Genomic DNA, 24,495 nt, shown 5'->3' on the forward strand with positions numbered 1-24,495 from the left:
TACAAACAGTAGCAGCCTCCTGCTTCGCCAAAATCAGAACAATTAAACGGCTCATTAACTATCTGCCGGAAGACTGCCGTAAGACTGTGATCCAGGCATTAATCATTTCCCATCTTGATTATGCCAATGCCCTCTACCTTGGTATCACAGCTGGCCTGTGTTACAAACTACAGACGCTGGTGGAGAGAATCCCTGCCAGACATCATATCTCTCCACATCTCCGTAAACTTCACTGGCTACCCATCGCGAAAAGATGCGTCTTCAAAGCAATGACGCTGGCCTTCCGTGCATCTAAAGGCAACGGGTCGGCCCATCTGAAAAACACCCTACGCCCATACGTCAAATCCAGGGCACTACCCTCCAACTCCCTACTTTTCCTGGAAACTCCCCGATTTAAACGTTTCCGTGCAGGCGGAAAAACCTTCGAGGTCTGTGCCACTCAACACTGGAACAAGCTCCCGCTAGCTCTTCGCACCTGCCAAGCAGAACCAGCATTCCGCAAATCCCTGAAAACCCATTTCTTTTCCTCCTAGTCTGGTTCCCCGACCTAATTCCTCCTGTTGTCAGAGTTTTCAGCGCCGGGATGCCCCGTTGGGGCCGCTGCGCGCTTTATAAAATACACAAATAAATAAATACATTTTCCATAAAGTGAAATTTCTACCAGCCCATCGCATGGGAAATGAGTGGTGTTTTGGGAGTGTGTTCCATGGGAGGAGGTTGAATGTGGGGGTGTTAGTCGGTATTAATAAATAGAAGGCACACAACTCTACTTCTCAGAAAGATCTCTACTGGTAGTAAGTTCTGTTTTAGAAGAATTTGGTTTACCCCACTAAGGCATGGAGGACCATCTTCATAGAATGTCTTGGTGATAGGGTGTTCAAAATGCACATAAGAAGATGAGTGTTGAAAATGGATGGGTTAAGGTTGGCAGAAGATCGTGACTTTCCTGGGACTCCACGATGATGTTGTCATAGCTAATTTGCATGGTTATGATGGGTATCAAGAATCCATCTACCTGGAGGGAGTGGTGCTTAAGTCTGGTCCCAGGCACACCTGGTAGTGTAAAGATTTTTTCCAGAGTGAGCCATTTGTTCAATGCATCACGTTTGTAGGCTGATTGCGTTCAGCGTCATTGGTGTTCCTCAGCCTTGCAGCAATCCCAGGCAGCCCTCTCTCGCAGCTGCCTTTCGGCTACAAAGCATTGTTGGGCATGCCTTGTTCGCCAAGAAGAACTGCCTTTGACAGGTATCCCTAGGCAGCCCTGTACTACAACTCTTGGCATTTTCCACCCCTCTTCTCGTAGGTTCATCTGGCCGGCTAAACGTACTCTCCTCAAGGTCAGTCCACCTTTCATGTGAATGGAGGAAGGACGTTGGATTGCCTGAAATAGAACCCTGACTTACGACTCTCTAATGTCCACTGTCCCTTGAATTATTGGCCCTCAGGCAGAAAACCACCATAGAAAGTCAGAACAAGGAAGCAACCATCTGAAGACAAAGGAGTTGTTAAAGTGGCAAACAGCTGACTGTAGCTAGATCACATCCTCCCAGACCATAGAAGCTGACTGGCCTCTAGAGCAAACATTGGTCCAATTCCTACCTAAGACTTTGTGGGTGCCATTGCCTCATTGGCAGAGACACACTGCACCCTCCAGTTACAGGCCTTCTGCGGCAGCGAGGCGTGGTGACCTTTCCTGCAGCACTCGTCTTTTTACAATTAGAGTACTATTTACTCATCTTTAACATTTGTCGCCACAGCACACCTAACACTGGTCTTTACTACCTGAACTGGAGACTTGGCATCTTGGGAGACTAAACCCATTCACTAAGACAGGTGGGAGTTAGATAACACTTGCTTCTGCACGCAAGCTTTTATAAAGACCGGCCTTTGACATTAAAACACACCCTATAGGATCTTGTAGAATCCCCCTGAATATTGAGTGACAATACATATGAACATGACAGTCTTCCATCAAGTCTTCCATCTTCCATCAACTCACCGCTGAGAACTTCACAGATAACACAAAACACTATCCTTATTGGTCACACTGCATTCACACACACTTGCAGCCACATATACATACTTCATCCTGAAACAAAATGGACAGGGTGAGCCCGGACTCTAACACAAATGGTATTAATACACTATACAAATGTTGTCAACAATAACATTGCTGGTACTGGCTACGACAGGCTGCCACAGGGGACAATGTCAGTATGACTTCCTCTTATCTGGGACACCACTCATCCAGTGATTGGCTATCCTTATACAGGCTATTGCAGTGATTCTTAACCTTTTGACGGCTGTGGACCCCACTTAATCATTACTGGAATTTGGGGACTCCTACTGAATCATTACTGTAAGCCGGGTACAGAAATAAGCACCCATCAAACAAATACACCAATGATGGAACATTTCATTTAATTCACAAACAAATATAAAAAAAGAAACGTTTTCATGGGAAGATTGGATTTTTTTCTAAATTCAATAGAGCCCACTTATTGTCCATACTATATTCTGTTTGATGCACCTGCACTCCTCCCAATCAGAGGAGACTAACTTAATTTTTTTGCCTTCAATTACAAATTCCTTCACATTTAAAAAACGTTTTACAATGTTCAGTTTTACAGATTGCTTCTTTATTTTTATACATTTTATTAATCAATTCATATTATTTAATTTTTTAAGCAGTCACAAACCCCCTGAGTAGGCTTTGCGGACCCCCAGGGGTCCCCAGACTACAGGTTAAAAACCACTGGTCTATTGTAAGCAGCTATCTTAGTCTAGGTGGTTTGTGAGCCCAGACTACAACATCCAGAGTGCATTAGGTTGTTAAATAAAAACCCAAGACTGTGGGATGGTGTCCCTTATGACGTAGAATCACTTAATAAAGGTGGTTTTAAAAGAAGCAAGCACCATGAGATCTTAAGACCCTACACATGCACCAAGAAGCCCCCTCTGTCCATTCCCTCTTCCTAAACCACTGTCCAGTTCATTTTTCAGGTATTTAGGCTGCCAAAAAAATTAATCATGAATATTGGAAAGGACAGTGAAGAAGATTTAGAAATGGAGAGACAAGGGTAACGTTTTGAGTCCAAGAACCCAGAGTTTAGGGTCTAAAGGATCACCATTCACAGGACTACAACTCACAGCATGCATTTGGTGAGAGGTTAAAAGGAGAAGGTAGGACTGACCTCTAGTCATCTCGCACCATCCATTTTAGGTCATCATTGGCTCTCATTGCTTCTCCTCATCGTTAAAGTGAAAATAAGGGGGGAACAGCGAGGGCTTCCTAAAATGTAGAGTGCAGGCACCTTTTTAGGTGATCCGTGCCTACATCAAAATAGTTTATTTGGGTTCGAATTTCCAATAAACCCTACATTTGCAGTTTATAATCCATCATCGTTCGCACTTGTCTTAACTAATGTTAGGAACGGCAAACGCAGGTGAGACCTAGCAAAGACCAAATGAAGGGCCTACACAAGTGAACCATAGGGCATAGTCACAGATATCCACTGTGTTCTCTATATGGTATATCGTATATGCCATTTGTCAGACCGTTTGTGGAGCCACAGGGCAAGCATCGTCTACTGCACTTGAACAATTGGGGCTGGAGCTATTCACCTCTTATGTCCAGGGTCCACCCTACTATGGCTCTGCAAACTGGGCCAAGTACAACACCTTCAGCACTTGCCTGTCATGGGTAGCGATGAAGAGCAGACACAGGCTTCTCAGGGAGTTAGTGTGGGGGTGCTTCAAGCTCAGCACTCAACAGTCAGCCAGCGGTGCAAAAAATTGAATGTCCAACCCAGTTCTTGTCTTATAAAAATAAACTACCTTAATACACAGAAAACACAATACTACACACTACAGCATAGAGTTACAGACATTTCACTGGCTTGTGGCCTCTGTACCCAGGGATCTGACATCTGTTGCTTTACTTCCTCAGCCCACTCTCTCCAATATTCACAGATTCAAGTCTGTCTGTGGACAGCTGCAGGTATCAGACACTGGTGCAGTACTACCCCCTGCCCCCTTAGAGTGCATGTGCTCAGTTGCTCTTAATGGTCCTAACAGTTTGCTAATCACTGAGGAGCTTCATACTGTTCATGGCAGGGACCTAGAGCACACATCTGGCTCTCCCTCTTCTGAGAGGGGTCGCTCCGAATGTGAGAGCCTCAGACTCAGGTCAAATTCACTGGGAGCTGCAGCAGAGGCTGTCACCCAGAGTCTGTGCAGGTTTGCAGACTCCAGCGTCAGTGCAGGTCTCCGGCTGGTCACAGTCCCGGTTCTGGGCTTCGGGTGAGTTGAGTAATGTACCGGGGCATAAGAAGTGACGGGCCTGCCTCAAAGCACTGTTCTGCAGGCAGCGCACTCCCAGCTCAGATTACAGTGCAGGGTTAGCAGTCATCACAAAGTGCAGTCAGTTGTCATAGCAGCTACTCTGCACAGGCACACTCCAGTCTGTTGCAGGGGCACAGTCCACTTAAGCACAGGGTCACAGCTGCACAGTCTGCTCGGCTACATCTTCAGGATCACATGAGCACAGTGCGTTAGTCAAATTTCAGGTCAGTGCCACAGTCCAGGCCACTCAGACACCACTTCAGGATGGCAGCGGCACAGCCTGCTCGGGCACAATTTCAGGACAGTACAGCGGCGCAGGCATCTTGGCATCACTTAAGGATCACAGCGGAACAGTCTGTTGCACTCTCTTCCTGGGTCAAATTAAACTTGGAACTGGAGCAAAAAGTGGGTCTGCAGCTAACACTTCTATGTTATGCAGTCAAAGCAGAAGGGGTGTGGATTCTCTATCAGCTCTCTCCAAACTGGTGCTTCTTCTTTCGTGTGTCATCTTCAGGCTATTCTCCAGACACAGCCTTTGTGTAGAGTGATGCTCCTCACAGGAAAGCTGAGACCAGTTTAGGGCCCTCACAACAGAGGTTCAAAGAGGTGTGAGATTTCTACACCTGATTATCAACAGCCACACCTTAAGGACCCTTCACACTCTCAACACCAGAGACAGCAGTCCCACCCTTCACCCCCACCATCCCTCAAATGGCAGTTCTCAGGAAGAAAAATCAGCAACACCGATCAGCAAGAGAACGTAATCATATATCTAAAGGAGCCCTGTCTCCATTTCCCCCTATTTCAGTGTATGTGTCTCCTCCCTCCATCTTCAGGAATGTGTCAGCAATACACTTCTACTGTCTCTGAAAGCAACCCCATCTCCATCCCGTAAACATGGGCAGGCCAGTCCCTTCCAAATGGAACCCACAGGACTCATGCATTCTTGTTCACTCATACACAGAACGGATGCACCTGACAGGCTACACACATAACAGACACTCATAACGTGCGCTGTGATGTTAGTGTGAGGACTTGGGTTAGCACATAAGTACAGATCCCGTACAAGAGGGCAGAAGGCCTCTACTCCAGTGACACAGATTAAAAAGTCTGGCCAAAAGTACTGATTCACAAAACACTACCACTCTATTTGCTAAACCAATTACAGGGACAGTATTTCACAGTGAAACAAACGATGGCATGCTTGATATGCCCCTCCAGGTCAAGGACCTCACTCTTGTCAAAGGACACCCCTAGGCCCCCAGACACACTCGAGATTAGTGTGAGGTTGGGAACAAAATCAAAATACTAGATACTCACAGCTGGGCTCTCCGGGCAAGGGAATACAACTGTGCACCATGCAAGGGGCATCCAATTTCGAACACCACTGTGGAAGCGCCAGATTAGCCTGGGTTTATTGGGACAACCACAAAACAATGAAATAGGTCCCCTGAAAACAAGATTATGCATAAAATGACTGTGGCAAGGGGTGAGGATGGTGCAGGCGAAGTTCTCATTTGATAGAAAAAAGGATATATACATGTTAGCCACTTCCAAAACTGCTATGTCAAGTGACTCAGAGTGTGAGCGTATAAATTGTAGGAGGGATTTAGGAAGTGAAAGAAAGAGAAAGCAATAGAAACTATGTTCATAATTTAGATTTCATTCAGACATTTATACACATGCATTCAGATAATTGTACACCTACATTAACACGTTATAAAATTAATAAATATATGTTCAAAGTATATCTATAAACAATTTATGCAAAAATATATGTTAAAATGAAAGTATGGGCGTTTACTCAGATGACAAAATAACAATTGTTATAACAAATAGTAACTGAAATCTCCTTAAGAAAAACAGTAGTTGATGGCCCACTATAGTTACAATGTAAAACCGAAAAAACTGTGGAATTTAAATTTCAAACTCCCCCAAACCAAAAACTGTGCTCATAATCTCAACCACGAGGTCACCGATGGCATCACAAATCACAAAATCGAATTCCACAATAAAGCGGCAAGTTGCTTTGGAGTCAAGGCCAATCCCTGGAAGGTCCTGCTGAAAGCCAATCCCTGTGCCCAGAAGTTACTAGCCAAAGGAGCACTGTAGTGAGGCATGGGAGAAGTTTTACGCGTTGGCCTTGACTGCATGGCCTGCGTGTGCTGCTTAGTGGACACAGCTGAAGGCCATGCCCAGTGGGCTAGTGGAGGACGGGTCTCACATAACAATGTGACCAAAATCCAGTCCTTGCACCTAGAGACCACTGGACACTCTTGTAGGCCATGTCCAGCAGGTTCTGGGAGTAGGAGCTAAGAACAGGGATCTGGTTGCAAAGCAAGAACTGAACACTGGCCAAGGCCTGAACACACTGGTTTAGCTGAGAGTCATTCTCACAGAATTTATAGGGGCGTGTTCAGCAGAGGGTTACAGAGCTTGCTTGTTGATGTGAAAGTGGGCCCTGGACTCAGCAACGTCCCACACTTTACTCAGTGTGCAAGGACAGTCTTTGCTTCCTGTTTACAGCCTAGAATAGAACCCATTGCATTTTGGGTGAAACACGGTGTCGCCTGTGATGACATCAGTGTTGTCATCTAAGTCATCGTGTGTGAAGTCATGAGCAGTACATGGGGTTATGGTTGTGCATCTATAACAGGGAGATGTTCAGTGGGTATTTGGTTTAGCATTGCAACATACTGTTCCTTTTAGTGAAGTTTAGTTTACTGGGCAGACAGGTGTACTTGCTACTGCCATACTAAAAACCATCAAGTTTATTTGAGCCATTGCATTGGAAACAAGCTTTGTTTTTTCCTACTGTCAGCAGCATGTCTAGCCAAAGATTGCTTCTGTGCGAAGCTGTATTTTCGTGACAATCCTCACATAATACAATTCGGATTTTCACCTTTCGGAATATGTAATACTGCTTTCTATCGAGCTGAAGCTTCGTTGGCTAGAGCTATCTGTTTTCAGTAACTTGTCTATCTCCTTTGAGGGGAACTAGCACTTTTCGGGGCCATGGCTAACTTCTTCACCAGTAACTATCGGTTGTCAGCATTTTAGATTGCTCGTTTGGGTAGAAATATACCTGTTCCTCACCAAGGCAAGTTCCTTTACTCTAAACGTTCGCCCTTTACCTTGGCCAGCTCCCTTGGAAAGCGTCATTCCTCTTCAGCACCTTGGCCAGCCCCCCTAGATTGCGTCATTCCTCTTCAGCACCTTGGCCAGCTCCCCTGGAAAGCGTCATTCCTCTTCAGCACCTTGGCCAGCTCCCCTGGAAAGCGTCATTTCTCTTCAGCGCCTTGGCCAGCTCCTTTCTGCAGAACAAACCTTTGTTTAGAACTTTGACTAACTTCTACATATAGAAATAACCTTAAACACTCACCAGGGGTAGGTCTTTCACTCCGATCTGTTACTATTTAGCACCTTGGATAGCTCATTTGGACAACGCTTTCTCCTTCCGCATCATGGATAGCTCCTTTACACAGAACTCTCACTTGTCAAAACTTGAGATGGCTCGTGTAGGTCAGCACCAAGGCTTGCTCGTTGACACTCAACCATTGCTCATTAGCACCAAAGTTGTCTCCTTTGAAAGGCGCTATTCAGCACCACGGATAACTCTTTTGTATAGCACTAGCATTCCTGGACACCTTGGTTAGTTCTTTTGTATAGAGCTATCATTCCTCAGAACCTTGGCTAGCTCCTTTAGAAAGAGTTATTTCCTCCTTTAGCATTAAGGGTAGTTCCTTCACACAGAATGATCAGGCTTCAGCACTATATATTGCTCCTTTTGGTAGAACTAATCCAGTTCAGCACAAACGGCAATTCATTTCCACCAAACTATTTCTCCATTATAATGGCTAGCTCAAATTGAGTCCCCCACTCCTGTGTGGTGCAAACCACTCCAGAACTCAAGGTTAGATGTAATTAGGCAGTAGATTAGTAAAGTGTAATTCCCTGTCTCCTTGTAGCATTAGTTATGGTAAATTTGTTAAGTTTGAGGTCTTCGAGCTCATGCTTTTACTCTACTGTTTTGAATAGGTATGGATCAATTGAGGTTGATTAGTAACCGAAGATTTAGGTGGTTATTGGCAGTGGTGGACAGGGGCGCCTGATATTTGGATTGATTGGATAGAAAAGAGGGAAGTGCTTGAAAAGATGTTTTGGTGTCCATAGCAGAAAGATTTGGTATCAGCCAGAGAGTGGTAGAGAGGCAGAGGTGTACCAAATCAAAGTCGATGTCAGAGCACTTTAAACATTGCATACACATGCACACATTTGATGCAAAGCTACACAATTCTTAAAACATAGTTAAATGACGGTACCATTTTTTCTGTGTTAACACAGACGGTTTTTACTATGTTTCGCAGTGAGCGATACGCTCCTCTTGAATTATATGCATTCAAGTACAATATCTTACAAAATAAGGCAAATACAAAAGAGGCCTGCAGAAGAAATACAAGGTTATAAAAGGCCAACATTATATCAGTTTGGGAAAGGATTTTGCTTGTTAATTAAGAATTCAGTACTGTGAATCGCTACGGGAAAAGAGAGCCTTGCCACACTACAGACGCCTTTTTGGGGTAAAGACTTACCAGCCTCAGCCTCTGCATACCCTGCCCGCCTCCCGCCGCTCGCTGGTCCAGCCGAGCCGCCGAGTGGAGTGCGGGGCAGGAGACTACAAGCCCCATCAGCCCAAGCGGGCTGCAACGTACCAAGCCGCGCCAGGAGGCGCATAAATCCAGCGTCCGCCCTGACAAGCGTGGAATCGCTACGGGAAAAGAGAGCCTTGCCACACTACAGACGCCTTTTTGGGGTAAAGACTTACCAGCCTCAGCCTCTGCATACCCTGCCCGCCTCCCGCCGCTCGCTGGTCCAGCCGAGCCGCCGAGTGGAGTGCGGGGCAGGAGACTACAAGCCCCATCAGCCCAAGCGGGCTGCAACGTACCAAGCCGTGCCAGGAGGCGCATAAATCCAGCGTCCGCCCCGCCTCGCGGGACGCGAGCGGGACGCCGGGCAAAGCCCGGGCCAAGGGCGGGCCCGTTTCAGCCCGTCCCAGACTGAGCAGGACTGGACTGGGCCACGGTATTTATAATCACATTTTCTGCCCGCTACTTCTATCTGTGATCCATTGTTGAATGTTGACAATACACTTGACCCGCATTTATTATTAATTTTGTTGTACTTGACGCAATTAACCATGAATAAGCGCACTAGAAGTAAAAAGGCCTCTAGCCTAACCGATATCACTGGCCCTTTAGACTTATTCATTACTAAGACCCACAAAGTCATAGACAAAAGTATACTCATCCTAGAACGTAGGGTATCCCATGAACTGGAGGTTGCAAGAAGATCGTCCATGGGGCCCCTGGCTTCTGCACAAACTCCTACTCAACAGGGACCTATTATCCCACTGCTTAAGCAAGTTGACAACACGAACGCATTAATACACACGGTTCCAAATTTTGTCGATCTATCTGCCACCCAACTCTCACTGGGGTCTAACTCCAGTGAGGATTTGGAAAAAACACCAGACCTACAATTTTCCCATAATGAGGTGGATATCGTAGATTCTAATTCTACGGGCAAGCGGGAGGGTGCCATAGCTAAGAGGCAAAATACAGAGACGACCTCACATGAGACCATATCAGCTCTGCATAACAACATGACCTCCCTCAACCCAACTATTGATACAACCTTGTCAGATCAACTAATCCCTTCCAATAGTGGTGCGGATTGTATATTGACCCTACATGACGCTGGTCTCCAAGAGCTGACAGAGAATCAAGCCCTCGGGGGTGGCACACAGAAACCATGCACCGCATGTGTAACATTACATGATTTCATCACAAAAAGTATGGGGTTGTTGCTAAAACACCATCTGCAACCTTTGGAAAAGAGCATCATGATTATTGAGAAGCAATTAGCTAAATTAAATACCCCAGCTTTCAAACAGACAACACTGGGTACACCTGCCAAGGGCCTGGGGATCGCGAAAGACACAAATAACTCGGCCCAACCCCCGTCTTTACCAGTTACTCGGCCCAAGCGCCAGCCGCTCGAAAGAGTTGTAAACTCTGAAGCTCAAAAAAACGACAGGCAAAACAATCAAACTACCTCAATATCTGCCCCAACAAAAGGGATTGAAAAACGAAAAGGCATCACAGATAATCCTCAAAAAACCCCGGCTCCTTTGGAGTCAAACAGCCAAGCAGCGAAGCAGAAAGATACTCCACAGACATCACAAAAAGTCCAACCACCCCAGCCACAAGCCAATGAGAGGAAAGGCCCAAGGTACAGGCGTCCGATACATCTGCCGCCCGAGGCGACCCCATACACTGTCATACTTACTGGGGTCACCGAGCTGGCAGATGGTACGGACGAACCCCCTTGGTCTCTGCGCAACAAGGTACTGCAGTGGTTGAGCCAAAACAGACCTCTCCATCCATCTAATCATAGCAGAATTATTTCAATGAGAAGAGTGTTCTGGATTGGCGATACCAAAAAAAGTTTACAGGGCGATTGTATTGTACTTAATTGTGAGGATCCCGCTACAGCTGATTATATTTCCTCATGGCCAGCTTTAGAAAAAAGGGGGGGGGTCGACGTACAGCGTCTCTCCTTCTTCTACCCACCTCTAAACACCCTTAATTATGGCGACGCTAATAGTTGGGAGGAAGTCCAGGACTGGCCTTGGACACAGGTGGGGCACTATAACAGAAACAGAAATAGGAATAGTAACAACCACTGGAATAGGGGGTGGGATAATCGTCCCTGGCCACTGAGAAGAGAAAACTCACACCCTGACTATTGGAGGGGGGCCCCCACAAGGAACAGGTACGACTGTTTGGACATGGTCGATTGACCAATAAAGGTAACAAAACAGAAAGGGATTAATCTAGGTAACCCAGTTGAGACCTATAAAAATGAACATCAGATTACCATTGCTAATATCCTGCCATTAGGGAACACACTCGACTCCCCAATAGGGGAAACACCGCTTACTCCCATAATCCTGCGGAACACCATACAAACTCATAGGGAGGTAGAACACAATATAGAGGGTGCTGAGAGGTTAATCCCTCAGACACTGGCATCAGAAGACAGTCAACATAAATTCACCCTAAAAATAACTTCCTGGAATATCGCAGGGCTGAACAATAAAGCAAGGGCCCAGTCATTCCTATCCTTTATGGAAAAACAGGATATAATATGCTTACAGGAATGCTGGGACCAGGAGGAGACTCACATTGAGGGCTTTAGCACCTTCTATATCCCGTCGATACAGGGTAATCGAGGCAGAGGGTCGGGGGGTTTGTGTATCTTCGCCTCCAATTTGTGTAATACAAAACTGTCTACATATAGGGCAAGCGGACCCAAAGTAGAGGTGGCTAGATCAATGCAAGGACTTTTGGTCAAAGTAAAGGGGTGGTCCCTTTTCGTGGTTAACATATACATCAACGTGCCAAAAGTAGATCCCAAAGCTTTAATAGCGGAGCTCACTACAATGCTCATGAGGGGTGGCCAGGACGCAGACTGTATTTTATTAGTAGGCGATTATAATTGCCATCTATGTCCTTATAGTGCCACAAAAAATTGTGGCATTCATAACTTAAGAGGGGACCCGACCACACACTTTGAACACTCCATTATGGGTAACATGCTAAACCAATTAATGCATGATTGGGACATGGGGTTTGCTAACGAATTATGCGAGCCTTCTGCAGCTTTCCAGACAACCTTTTTTGGTCGAGGGTCAGGCACTGTAATTGATTACATCCTAGTGTCCAACAGGAATCAGGGCTGTTTGGAGGAGTTTAACACGGAAGATCTGGCATTAAGTGATCCCTTTCCGATTAGTACCACTATTTCTGTCGGGAAGACTGAGAGCCCTGTGTCAAGCATACCTAGTATTCTTCACGGTCACTCAGTGTCACTGGCAAGAAAGAACGGATATGCCATAAAATGGGCAAAAATCGATGCTACAATTTTTTTGAAGGATTTAGTCCAGAAAGAATTGAAGCAATTTACGATCTGCCTAGAATTTAATATTAACCCTCAGTCAATTATAGAGGCTTATGGAAGGATAACTGCCACCATAAATGATAAGTTAACAAAAAAACTAAAGATAGGGACAGCAAAGAGAGTACATGGTTGGTTTAACTCCGCCTGTTCCAAAGCACATAAAGATCTGTTACAGGCATTAAAGACAGTCCCTAAAGATACTAATTTGATTAAGGAGGCCAGGCGAGTCTATAAACAGACCCTACGCGATAGACAGGACGAATTGAAAAACCAGGCCTGGGAAGCTCTAGTAAAGGCAAGCGCCGTAAGGGATAATATTTCTTTCTGGAAAGAAATTAATGCCCCCTTCTTCTCCACGGACAGCAAGGCTGATTCGATGGAGATAGCCATAATGGAAGACGCCTGGGTTGATTATTTTACTTCCCTATATAAAAAAGACCTAACAACCCTGACCCCAGAATATGATTCTAACAATAGGCAGGGGGATCAGCCAGCGATGCAAGATAGTTTCCCTTTAAATATAGTCATTACCCCCCCAGAGGTCGAACTAGCAATTTCCCAGAGCGCAAATTTAAAAGCCCCCGGCCCAGATGGAGTCCCCATTGATTTATTTAAAGATAATGTAGATCTGTGGGCTCCCCTATTAGCAAATGTAATAAATGCGTATAGCAAAATGGGTTTCCCTGACACATGGCATGAAGCCATAGTAATTCCTATATTTAAAAAAGGGGATAGACAGGACCCAAAATGCTATCGCCCTATTTCCTTGCTAGATACACTGATGAAAGTGGCAGGCAGAGTATTGCTAACTAGATTGCAAACCTGGTCTAAGAGCAAAGGGATCCTATCAAAATTACAGTATGGTTTTAAAACTGGCGTAGGCACTGTAGAGCAGGGTTTAAACCTGGCCTTAATAACAGATAAGTATATTGGAAGGAAAAAAGGGAATCTGTTCCTAACATTCGTCGACCTAACCTCGGCTTTTGATTGTCTAGACCATAGTGTGCTATGGAAAACCTTGGTTAAATTGGGGATAGATAAAAATATTCTATACTTTATACAGGAATTATATAGAGACGCAGGTGCCACGGTCAGATACGGCAAAAATGGTGAGCGAACTAAAAAATTCCCTATAGCAAAGGGTGTTCGACAGGGCTGCATCCTTGCGCCATTCCTTTTTAATCTATATATTAATGAGATAGCAGACTTTTTAAAAGACCTTGAAGTGGATTACCCCAAAATAAATGGCACCTCAGTACCACTATTATTATATGCTGACGATGCCGTGATCATGGCTCGCACGCAGTTGGGTCTCCAGAAAGCACTAACAGGATTCTCAACCTTTATGACCACGAGAGGCTTAAAAATAAACGAGGGAAAAACATTCACAATGTCATGTACTCTGAGGAAAAATATACCAGATTGTAAAACCTTCGTTAATAACACTAAGATAGCCATGACCAAAACTTTTTCTTACCTAGGCATCATATTTAACAACAGGGGTACATGGTCAACAGCAATAACCTCCCGGAACCTGGCCTTTTCTCGCACGATAGGTGCTCTTAAACAATTTGCTAAGAGACTGGGCAGGAAACCTGTAGACATATTACTTAAGATTTACGCAGCCAAATGTGTGTCCACCGCTGTATATGGGGCCGGCATTTGGGGTTTAGCAGATTGTACACAAATTCAGACAGTGGAAAATGCTTTCCTGAGGTACTTATTATCAGTCCCCCGCTCCACGTCTACTACCGTTTGCCACAACGAACTGGATAGAGTCCATATCACCGACCTGATAAAGATAGCGCCAGTGATGTTGTGGTTTAAGATCTGGACATGTGATGATACAGGTTTCAACAGGGAAGTAATTCAAGACTGTTTAAACCATTCCGCTTCTAGTAAGCAGCCATGGTTAGCCTACGTGAAAAAGTTTTTGTTTTCTATTGGTAAACCAGATCTCTACTTAAATCCCACATCATGTTCACAAATAGCAAAAAAAGCTTTAAAAGTGGCATGCCTTGACTTACTGGAGGAACGGAGATGGTACCTAGATGGGCATAAGTCCACCATAGTAGCCCATCGTAACATCCTACATGGTACAGGCCTCCACGCTTATTTAGCCCCAATCTACTCGTGTTATCACAGAATGCTCCTGACTCGAATGAGGACGGAGTCATTTTACATGTTAATATCATTTCCTGCCCCGAATGATTGGTCTGCTAATTTGGAAAAATGCCCGTGCGATGACCTATCCAAACAGTCAAATTTACATTGCATTTTCTTTTGCAAGTATTACCAGTGGGGGAGAAAAAGATATCTGTTACCATTGTTAAAGTCCTGGGGTGTGAGAACCTGTAAAACTGCACTGGTCAGACTGTACATGATGCAAGATGAACTTACCATAGTGACAGCGATAACATTTTTGACTTTTACCGTAAAGTGTAGAGGAACCATGGGAAATGATTAGGACTCTATGGACAAACAAAAAATTGTAAAATCGTATTATAGTGTACCTTATTACATCAGATAATACGTAATACAGCAGACTATATGAATTCCAAGAGTCTTTTAATTAATTTTTAGAAATTTTTACGTATTTTAATGAACTTCATCTGTTTTGTCTTCATGATATGTATTTTTGTAAGAAGTTTTTTAATGAGAAAAGCTATTTAGTCTGTCTATGTTTGTACTTTGTATGCTTTTATGGTTTTTTGTCAAAATACCGAATAAAGCTATTTTTTGAATTTGAAAATTTGAATTTGAAGAATTCAGTGTCTTCTCATTAAAAAGTGGTATGGATGAGCTATCCGCGCAGCAGTCTGGCTGACTCCCTTCACTGGCACTGTCCTTCTTCAACTTCAATACTAGCGCCTCTTCGTGGTACACACAAATTTCTAGGGAGTCTCCGAAGATAAGCTTATTAAAATGGAGAACCCCTACTTTCAAAGGATGTTGAGTCCAGATTTGGGGCATGGGCTGCCGCAGCACATAGATTCAGAGACAGGGGGTAGTTGGTGGAGTGAAGGCTTCAGATGGGGTCGGGACAACTTTCTCTGAAGGTTTGGGAGAGGTTGTTCTAATTGGAAAATGATGGAAAGCCGTGGCGGCTCCTACACCAAGACGGAGGAGCATTGCCCCACTGCTCTCAGAGCAGGAAAAAGGTACAATAAAATGATTATAATAGCATTATTATCATTTTATTATTCTTCGCTAAGGGGCTAGGTTGGGGTGGGGCTGGAGTCACATGGAGAAGGTAATGAGCACACTCTAAGTGCGCATGACTGTTTGGCTGGTGAGGAACATGCACAGGCTTCCAGTCCATATCTGAGCGCTGAACAACAGTGCTCAGACCAATCACAACGCAGCATTGTGATTGGCTTAGGGGAGCATGTGTGCTTCCGGGTCCGAAGCTGAGGAGAGACAGCATTGCGTTAGATAAGTGGGTTATTTTTTTGTACCCCTCGCCTGCCACCCCCATTCCCTGCCAGCTGCCACTGCTGGAAAGCAGTGAGTTTGAACTTGATGTTACCTGCAGCTCGAACAGGAAGTGGGCACACTTTGTGAGGAATTCAGTCCATCTTCAGTAAGTCGCTGCTGTCTCGATAATGGATACTCTGCTGACATTGAGATTACACTTGGAACTGTAAAGGATTGCATTGACAATGCAAAAATGTGTCCAGTTTTTAGCGCACCTTCCCAAATGTCTGTTTGCACAAGAGTCGTGAATACAAATCCGTTAAACTTCAGTAAGACAAACTTGCTGAAATTTAACAGGTCTGGTAAATATTAAGACCTGCAGATTTTGGTGCAGAAACAATTTGTGATAATTATCGCGTAACCCTTTGTGGCAGTCGAAATTAAGTACAACATATTCCTGTTACGCGTGTTGTATGAGATTGAGCTTCCTAATTAACTGTGATCAAAAAGACACCTATGCATTCAGCAACTTGGCCTCAGTGCTCTAACACCAGACCCCGCCCCCTGGTGCCCTACCACTAACTGGCATTTGCTTGTGCCAGATTCCACGTGCTACCTTTAGATGCTTTAGGCTCTTGTTGGGCCAGTAGCATTTTCATCCCAGCAGGCAATGCGTGTACCTGGGACACTCTTTCAAGGGCTATGCCTACTTTCAGACTCATGCTCCCGTCGTAGAGAGCCTGCCAGTGGTGGCCGGTAATATTACCAGGGAGAGTGGCGGGGGAGAGGCACACACCACACATGCACCTCTTTCACACCCATGCATTCACACATGTACACACACCCATTCACAACACTCACTAACAAATACCCATACATTCATACATACACGCACGCATGCACCAAACATAAAAAAACACATCAAACTTACTTACTTTAACTGCAACTCTCCGAGCGGAAAGCCTTGGAGGTTCTGGGAGGGTTGGCAGTGCTGCTTCCCCTCACAGGCTGACCCTAGGTCAGCCAATGAGGGAAGGCAGCAGTCCCAATCTTATACAGAGTGGGATGGAGTCAGGGATACTCGATACCGCACCCCAGTCTGTGATGAGGTGTCGCTGTTTGACACACAGCCCTGGGCACTTCAGAGTTTAAAACTGAAGCACTCATGTTCGAGGCAATCAGTGACACTACCCCTCGTCACAAGGAGGAGGGCCTTGAGGCACTTTTGCCAGTCTGACAAGGTCACGTCCACAGGGCTGTAAAATGCTCAGCCCGGTAAAGTTCAGCTTTGGCAGCCTGGAGCCTGAACATTTAGCCTGACCTGAACGTGAAGATTGTCTGTCAAGCTGACATTTTTTCAGCATGACAGGCACTCTACTTGCCTGGGAAAAGGTGGGGGTCATGGCCCCTCAGCCCATATGGATGGGCCGCTGCTGCAGCCTGCAGTACCAGCATACATCAGTAGGATGATCTTATCAAGGGCGTAGCTTCCATTGGTGAAGTGGCACCGGGTCCCAGAGGCCTGAGGGGCCTACTGAAACCCAGTGGTCTTAATGGCCGTTACTCACAGGTACTGAATACCTGCACTTCTTAGTTTTATCACTCTGAGTACCAGCACTTCTCTACTGCTGAGGAGAGTACCAATACTCATGAAAGGTGGGCTCATTGGAAACTAGTGCTGGTGAGCACTAGTCTGTCATAGTGGAACCTGTCTCTGACAGCCAAAGAGCTTCTGTAGCCCTGAGCTGAGCGCCAGCTGAACTATTGATCATGGGCTCATTTGCATAATTTCTGGGTGTTCACCATCACACTCTGTTTGACAGACCAGGGTCCATTCAGGCCCTGTGCTGTCAATCGCATTCACACTATCATGTATATTTGTGCAAACACAAGAATCAAAGCAGGCCTCTGACAGCGGCAAATAAGAAAGCAATGGGAGGTAACGAGTTTAAAATGGCTTTAATCTTACCTGAGTCTTTGTGTGATTTTCTGCTCATGTCTGCATGTTTGTCTGCTTGTGTGTGCATGTTTTTGTGAGAGAGAAAAGTGAGAGAAAGAGGTAGAGAATTTGGACACTCCTGGGAAGTATTTTAACCCGTTGACTGCTGCCGCTTTTTTGCAGCAGTGCGGCCATTTTAAAAAACGGGCGCGGTCGCGTCGGCCATTGGCCAACGGCAGCACCAGCGAGGTAGTGCTGCCGTCGACCAATGGCCGACCGCAGCAGCCAACGGGTTAAAGGAAATGTGTGAAATGCTTTGTGTGTGCATGCCTGCTTGTTCCTTTGTGTGTGCACGCTCGAGTATATATAGTTTGTGCCAAATGGCAGCAAATAACTGTATGGCATTAAAAAGCTTCAAGTCTTACAAAACAAGAAAATGTTAACATATCATCACTTTTGGTTTTCATTCTGGGTAACGAGTTAACCTATTTTGTTTATCTAAACACATTTCTCATGTGTTTTTGTATGTGCTGTACTAGTATAGAAGCCATGAAGTATCATCATGGATTACCCTAAGCCCCACCCTTAGCCCCGCCCACTCAACACAATTCTAGCTCATGAGTAACTGCACTTACTTTTTCCCATTTAAAGCACTGCTGAGGCCTGATTACTGATGTATTTTATAATTCAAACAGCAGACATGGGGCCCATTTGCTTCCTAGCTCTACTGGACCTACGCTACTGATCCTTGTGGGCACTGCTCAGCAGAGACCCCCCCCTCCCTGCAGCCAAGCTCGCCCATTCAGATATCTGCGTCGAGTCTGTGGCCCTTGTGCCCTTTCATGACTGTTTGTATCTTTTTGTTTTGCTCCTCAGTTCTGGGAGGTGATCAGCGACGAGCACGGAATAGATCCCACCGGAAACTACGTAGGAGACTCCGACCTGCAGCTGGAGAGGATCAGCGTGTACTACAACGAGGCCTCCTGTGAGTACCGTCCGTTGATGCCCTTCCTTCGACCTCCAACCGGCCTCACACCTATTCTGTCTGTCTGATGTGGAGCTCACCTTTCCCTCCCGCACCGATGTGCTCTACATCGTCCTGGCCCAAATAGAGACGCCTCACCTGCCCTGACACTCCAAGGAGCTCCTCGCTTGCCCTGGTTCCCAAAGGTCAACTTCACATTCATTGCTGCCAGAGGTGCTACTAACCGGCCCTGGCCCTTAAAAGTGCGGCACAAAGACTTTTTCCACTTACTCTGACCCACTACAGGGCTCTTCACCTACTTTCGCCCACAATAGCGCTCCTCACTTGGCCTGGCCCAGAAAGATGCATCTCACCTGTCTTAACCCCCAATCATGCGCCTAACCCTCCCTGGCCTACAAAAGTGTCGCTAGGGGAGGGCAGAGTTCATGGAGTTGCACTACGCGGAATTCCACGATGTTGCATAAAAACTCTGTGGAATTCCATGGAGTTCTGCTGCGCCCTTTACCTACTGGTCAAGTTGTGTTAAATGAGCGGCATTAACAAACGATAAGTAAAGGCAATGCAGCTTACGTCTGCTTCATACAGAGAAACTTAAACCCATAACATTGCCCCTTGTTTAGGTTCCCACTTACATAGTATGGACCATCCAGCGCATTCGTCCTACATGTCTCTCCCGTCCGCAAAGTTATTTACTTCTGAGAGTACCCGTGTATTTATAGGCAGGTGCTCGCCCATCATTGCATCTGTTTGCAAATCCCTGTAGATCACCCTTCATAGTTCTGTGCCAGTGCAGTGCTTCACTGTGCACACATAGACCTATCTCCCTCCTTTAAAGTGCACACCGGTGTAACACATTCCTTTTCCATGCAGCTCACAAGTATGTCCCTCGAGCAATCCTGGTGGACCTGGAGCCTGGAACCATGGACAGTGTACGATCTGGGGCCTTCGGACACCTCTTCAGGCCGGACAACTTCATTTTTGGTACGTATCTATAGCTAGATGCGCTGGTTTCCTTCTGATGGATACTTCAGTAGCACCTCTTGGTATAGCTGTGTCTGTTTTTCCGAGGATTTGCTAGCATTAGTTCCTGTCTTATCTTGCTCTTTGTATTATTTGGCTGCCATTGAATTCCCACAGGCATCTCTTTAGTGGCGGGAAGCAGCCCAGGTTTGGGCCAGGTGAATGCGGTAATATCTCTCATAGGTACCGGGTTTGTGTTTTAGCTGTAACCCAAGTAACAAAAGGGAGATTCACTTTGGGCTGGCCTAATTAAGTGTGGAGGGCATTTTGTGGTAATCTTTACTATTCAAACCTCTTCCTTCTGTCTCAACTGGACCCAGGTAAGCGGACCCACATCCCATGATCTTCGCATCACAGGATATGGGATGAGAGAACAGGTCTCAGTGCTCCTCAGCCTGGAACCAGGCTGTACACGCTTCAGGTCTTGCCCAGAGTTCGACTTTGTGTCTGTGCACAGTTAGCAATCTCTTCCCTGGCCTTTTGAATCCAGTTATTGGAGCCCCAAGCACAAGGCCTTCATTCCTGGACTACTACTAGCCTTGCGTTTCCCTCAGCAGTTGGGCTCTTTGCTCCCTCTCTTGTCTCACTTTCAGCCTTCTGTTGAGGCAGATCGATCACACAAATGTGTCACATGCTCCCACGTTAGCCACCTACCAGCACTCACGCTGCTATGTAAACAGCAAGCCTCACAGGCATGTCCCAGAAATCCGTCAGTAACACAGACGATACATGTATGCATCCATGAGCAAATCCAGACCCGCACTTCCCATCGCATTTACATTTACCTGTACATGTACATGCATCACACAAGACCCTGTCTCCTAGTCAGCACAGGGCCCTCCTCGTCTGAGGAGATTGAGGGGCTCTGGATAGGAGAAATCGAGTTTTGGATTAGCCTTGCTTCCACTGGGTACATCACAGGCAGAATTCACTAAGGACAGACCAACTCTACCCCACTAGGTCCAGAACACCTGATACCAGAGAAATACATGACCCAAACACTAACACAGACCTCATCATGAGTTGGGCGGTGCAGGGGCCTGGAATTGCAGAAGGACACTTCGATCCATCATGATGCTGGCATCAGAGACGGGCAGGACACCAGAGCAAATTAATCATGTGGGAAAATTCCAAAATTTAAAAGAAGATCATTGCAACCTCCATCCTTTCAATCAGTGTACACCTGTATAGCCCTTTTTCGAGTTGGTCATTAGCTGCCAGGGAATTATGACCTTGCCCCAGCGGCAATTACTTCAAAGAGAGAGGCACAACTAAGTTAAATTGCAAGAAGACAAGATAGCATTGTAGGTGAATAAATTATTAGCAAAATCGGTTGGAGAGGTAGATCCATGAAAAGATGGCAGTGGATAGACTGCTCAGTAAATATAGCTGTTATTATTATTCGATAAAGAAGCGAATATCCATCGGGCATTCAAGGTCTTTCTTTTCGGAAGGGCTGAAATATATTGTAGGAGAATGATGCCTTAGGAAGGTGGCCCTTCTGTTGCTTCACTGATAGAGCACTCCCTAAAACATCTAAGACACATGGTAGGGGGGGGGGGGCTGTGTAATGTACTTTAAAGATCCTAAGGTGACATCTGGGGTACAGCCGTGAAAACTCAATCAAAGTCTTTTTCCAGCCCTAGATGGACTCATCTGTTCTGATGAGCTAACTCATGTCATTCAAGTCCTAAAGTTGTATGTTTCTTGTTCTTGACTTCACAGGGCAGAGTGGTGCTGGTAACAACTGGGCAAAAGGTCATTACACAGAGGGAGCCGAGCTGGTGGACTCCGTCCTGGACGTGGTGCGGAAAGAATGCGAGAACTGTGACTGCCTGCAAGGATTCCAACTGACCCATTCCCTGGGTGGCGGCACCGGTTCTGGCATGGGCACGCTCCTGATCAGCAAAGTCAGGGAAGAGTACCCTGACCGCATCATGAACACTTTCAGTGTTGTGCCGTCGCCAAAGGTGTCCGACACTGTGGTGGAGCCCTACAACGCTACACTCTCCATTCACCAACTGGTGGAGAACACAGACGAGACATACTGCATTGATAATGAAGCCCTGTATGACATCTGCTTCCGGACCCTCAAACTCGCTACCCCCACCTATGGTGACCTAAACCACCTCGTGTCCGCCACAATGAGCGGAGTTACTACCTCATTGAGGTTCCCTGGTCAGCTCAACGCTGACCTTAGGAAGCTTGCAGTCAATATGGTCCCGTTCCCCCGGCTCCACTTCTTCATGCCTGGCTTTGCCCCACTCACAGCCCGTGGAAGCCAGCAGTACCGGGCCCTGACTGTTCCTGAACTCACCCAACAGATGTTTGATGCCAAGAACATGATGGCCGCATGTGATCCTCGCCATGGCCGCTACCTGACAGTCGCTACTGTCTTCCGGGGACGCATGTCCATGAAGGAAGTTGACGAACAGATGCTGGCCATCCAAAGCAAAAATAGCAGCTACTTTGTGGAGTGGATCCCGAACAACGTGAAGGTGGCAGTGTGTGACATCCCTCCCAGGGGTCTCAAAATGTCTTCCACCTTCATCGGAAACAGTACTGCCATCCAGGAGCTATTCAAGCGCATCTCCGAGCAATTCACTGCCATGTTCAGGCGCAAAGCCTTCCTTCACTGGTACACCGGCGAGGGCATGGATGAGATGGAGTTCACCGAGGCAGAGAGCAACATGAACGACCTGGTGTCCGAGTACCAACAGTACCAGGACGCCACTGCTGAAGAAGAAGGTGAAATGTATGAAGATGATGAGGAGGAATCAGAGGCTCAAGGCGGGAAGTGAAGGCCCACCCTTGTCGCTAGTGTCTTAGGCATCTCTTAACATGATGCATCAACTTCACTCATGTCTTACAGGTCCAAGAAGTCCATTGTCGTCTATACTCATCTAGCTGACCATTGTCCATAGCTTCTTGTCGCTTATGATTTGGCGTGGCAATAGTTGCAATATTCTGTTTTTTACTGAATTATAGCCACTTCCTAAATTACTATAGTCCCAGATACTTTTTTAACTTAAAGAGTTAAGTAAAAGCTTTTTTTTATGGTTTCTGTCATTTTGTTATTTTTCGATCGCGGGATACTTAATATATCGTTTTGCTCTCCAGTGCTTGTCAGACCTAGACATTTCTTGTGGCAGTATTCATTTCTGGAGTAGTCTAGCCCAATGTGCCCAATGTGAAAACCTGTAAGTCACATTCGATTCTGAGGAGTCGTCGGCACGAGGAGGTTTCAAGATTTTCCATTAAAGCAGTGGAACTACCAGAAATGTAACACATTTTTTAAATACATGAATAAAAACAGACTCGTTTCCATGATTGTTTAATATTGTTTGGACATAATTTATTATTTTATATAAAACTTTTTGCATATTATACAGAATATTAAAATAGTTGCATTCTCTTGCCAGAATGTGAAACTGTCTGTATGGGTCTCCATTTATTGTCAGCATTCACAGCCCCACTATTTGTCCAAAATATACAAAGCCGAAAAAGAAGCCCAAAACATTTAATTGCCTTACTTTCCTATATTTACTTTCTTTTTTTCTCTCCGGTATTTGACTCTTTTGCACCACCACTTTATTTCTTCTTCGTTATTGTATTTTTGTTACATTGATTGTCATTATCACATTTTTTGCACATGCTTTTTCTGCAGTTCTAGATTATTTAACCCCTTCTTTTTTTCTCCTCTTGTGTCATTTTTCATTGGTTTTCTTCTCCTTACCTTTCCTCCTCTGTTGATTTTTTTACAACCTGCTTACAACAGCATTAGCACATAGTCCGACTTCATTGTTGCAGTCCTCATGTTAAATAAGACAGTGCTGAAAATGAAATAAGTATACTCAGAAAATTAATAAATGGGGGGGCAGTGGCAGAAGGGGGCAGAGTCAAGAAATGCAGCACCATGAGGAGGGGAGTGAATGTTCATATAACCCTGTTGTTCACTGCAATTGAGATATTTGTGCACTCTCTGGGCACAGGTGTGAATCATGATAGAACTGCTCAAATCGTACATAGATTTTAAAGCATGGGAGAGTTCTGTAGGTCACAGATTTGTATTTTACCCAAAAAGGTTCCGTTTGGTGATGATTTTCCAGTAGCAATCCTGGTGTTACCGGCAGATCACAAGTTACAATTCTAGTAAAAAATCTCAGCTATGTGACTGCTGCAAATATCTCCATGTAACCTGCAAAACATACATTTGACACCTTGGTGTTTTTAACTCAGAGATTCATTATTGTAAAGTTGGTAAAAATCAGTTACGATGGGAAGTAACTTTCTACAAAGTGCCAAAAATGTTCAACTTGTGTTATTTATGTACTATACTCATGGTGTACTAACACACACGGATGGATACAACAGGTGGTTCCACAGGGCGTGCACAGATCAGCATAGTTTACAAAGACTCAGAGTTTGAAAAAGTAAAAACACGTTGAAATCTCAGATCATCTGTTAGTAACTTGTGAAGTTACACACAGCAGGTGTATCTTTCTTTTTCTTGATGGGCTGCTGCTACTGGTGGCAAAATGTGATGCTCAAGTGTTTCTTTGGACCTCCAGCTACGCCCAATCATGACACCTTTGACAGATTTAAGATTTAGGGTGAAGTGAGGCATTTGCTACCTCTTGCACTGGATATTGTGAGCCTTCTGCTGCTCTGAAGGGAGAAGCAGGATGAAAGTCTGGACACGCCTGCCTGTTTCCCAGGGTCATCACACTGTGCCAGGACATAGGCGGGATAAGTCACTGGTACCAGC

General features: G+C 45.5%; 1 protein-coding gene across 1 annotated transcript in view; it reads left to right on the forward strand.

Moving 5' to 3' along the window:
• The window catches only part of TUBB3 (tubulin beta 3 class III), a 42,356-nt gene extending 19,193 nt beyond the window's left edge, over positions 1 to 23,163 (forward strand). Inside the window, exons 2-4 of the mRNA XM_078671135.1 lie at positions 18,599 to 18,707; positions 19,578 to 19,688; positions 21,453 to 23,163. Coding sequence (XP_078527261.1) covers positions 18,599 to 18,707; positions 19,578 to 19,688; positions 21,453 to 22,528 — 1,296 coding nt within the window. The 3' untranslated portion in view covers positions 22,529 to 23,163. The remainder of the gene's footprint in view (positions 1 to 18,598; positions 18,708 to 19,577; positions 19,689 to 21,452) is intronic.
• Positions 23,164 to 24,495: the final 1,332 nt, after the last annotated feature.

This window comes from Lissotriton helveticus, chromosome 12 (assembly GCF_964261635.1).
Source record: "Lissotriton helveticus chromosome 12, aLisHel1.1, whole genome shotgun sequence".
Classification (NCBI taxonomy): Eukaryota; Metazoa; Chordata; class Amphibia; order Caudata; family Salamandridae; genus Lissotriton; species Lissotriton helveticus.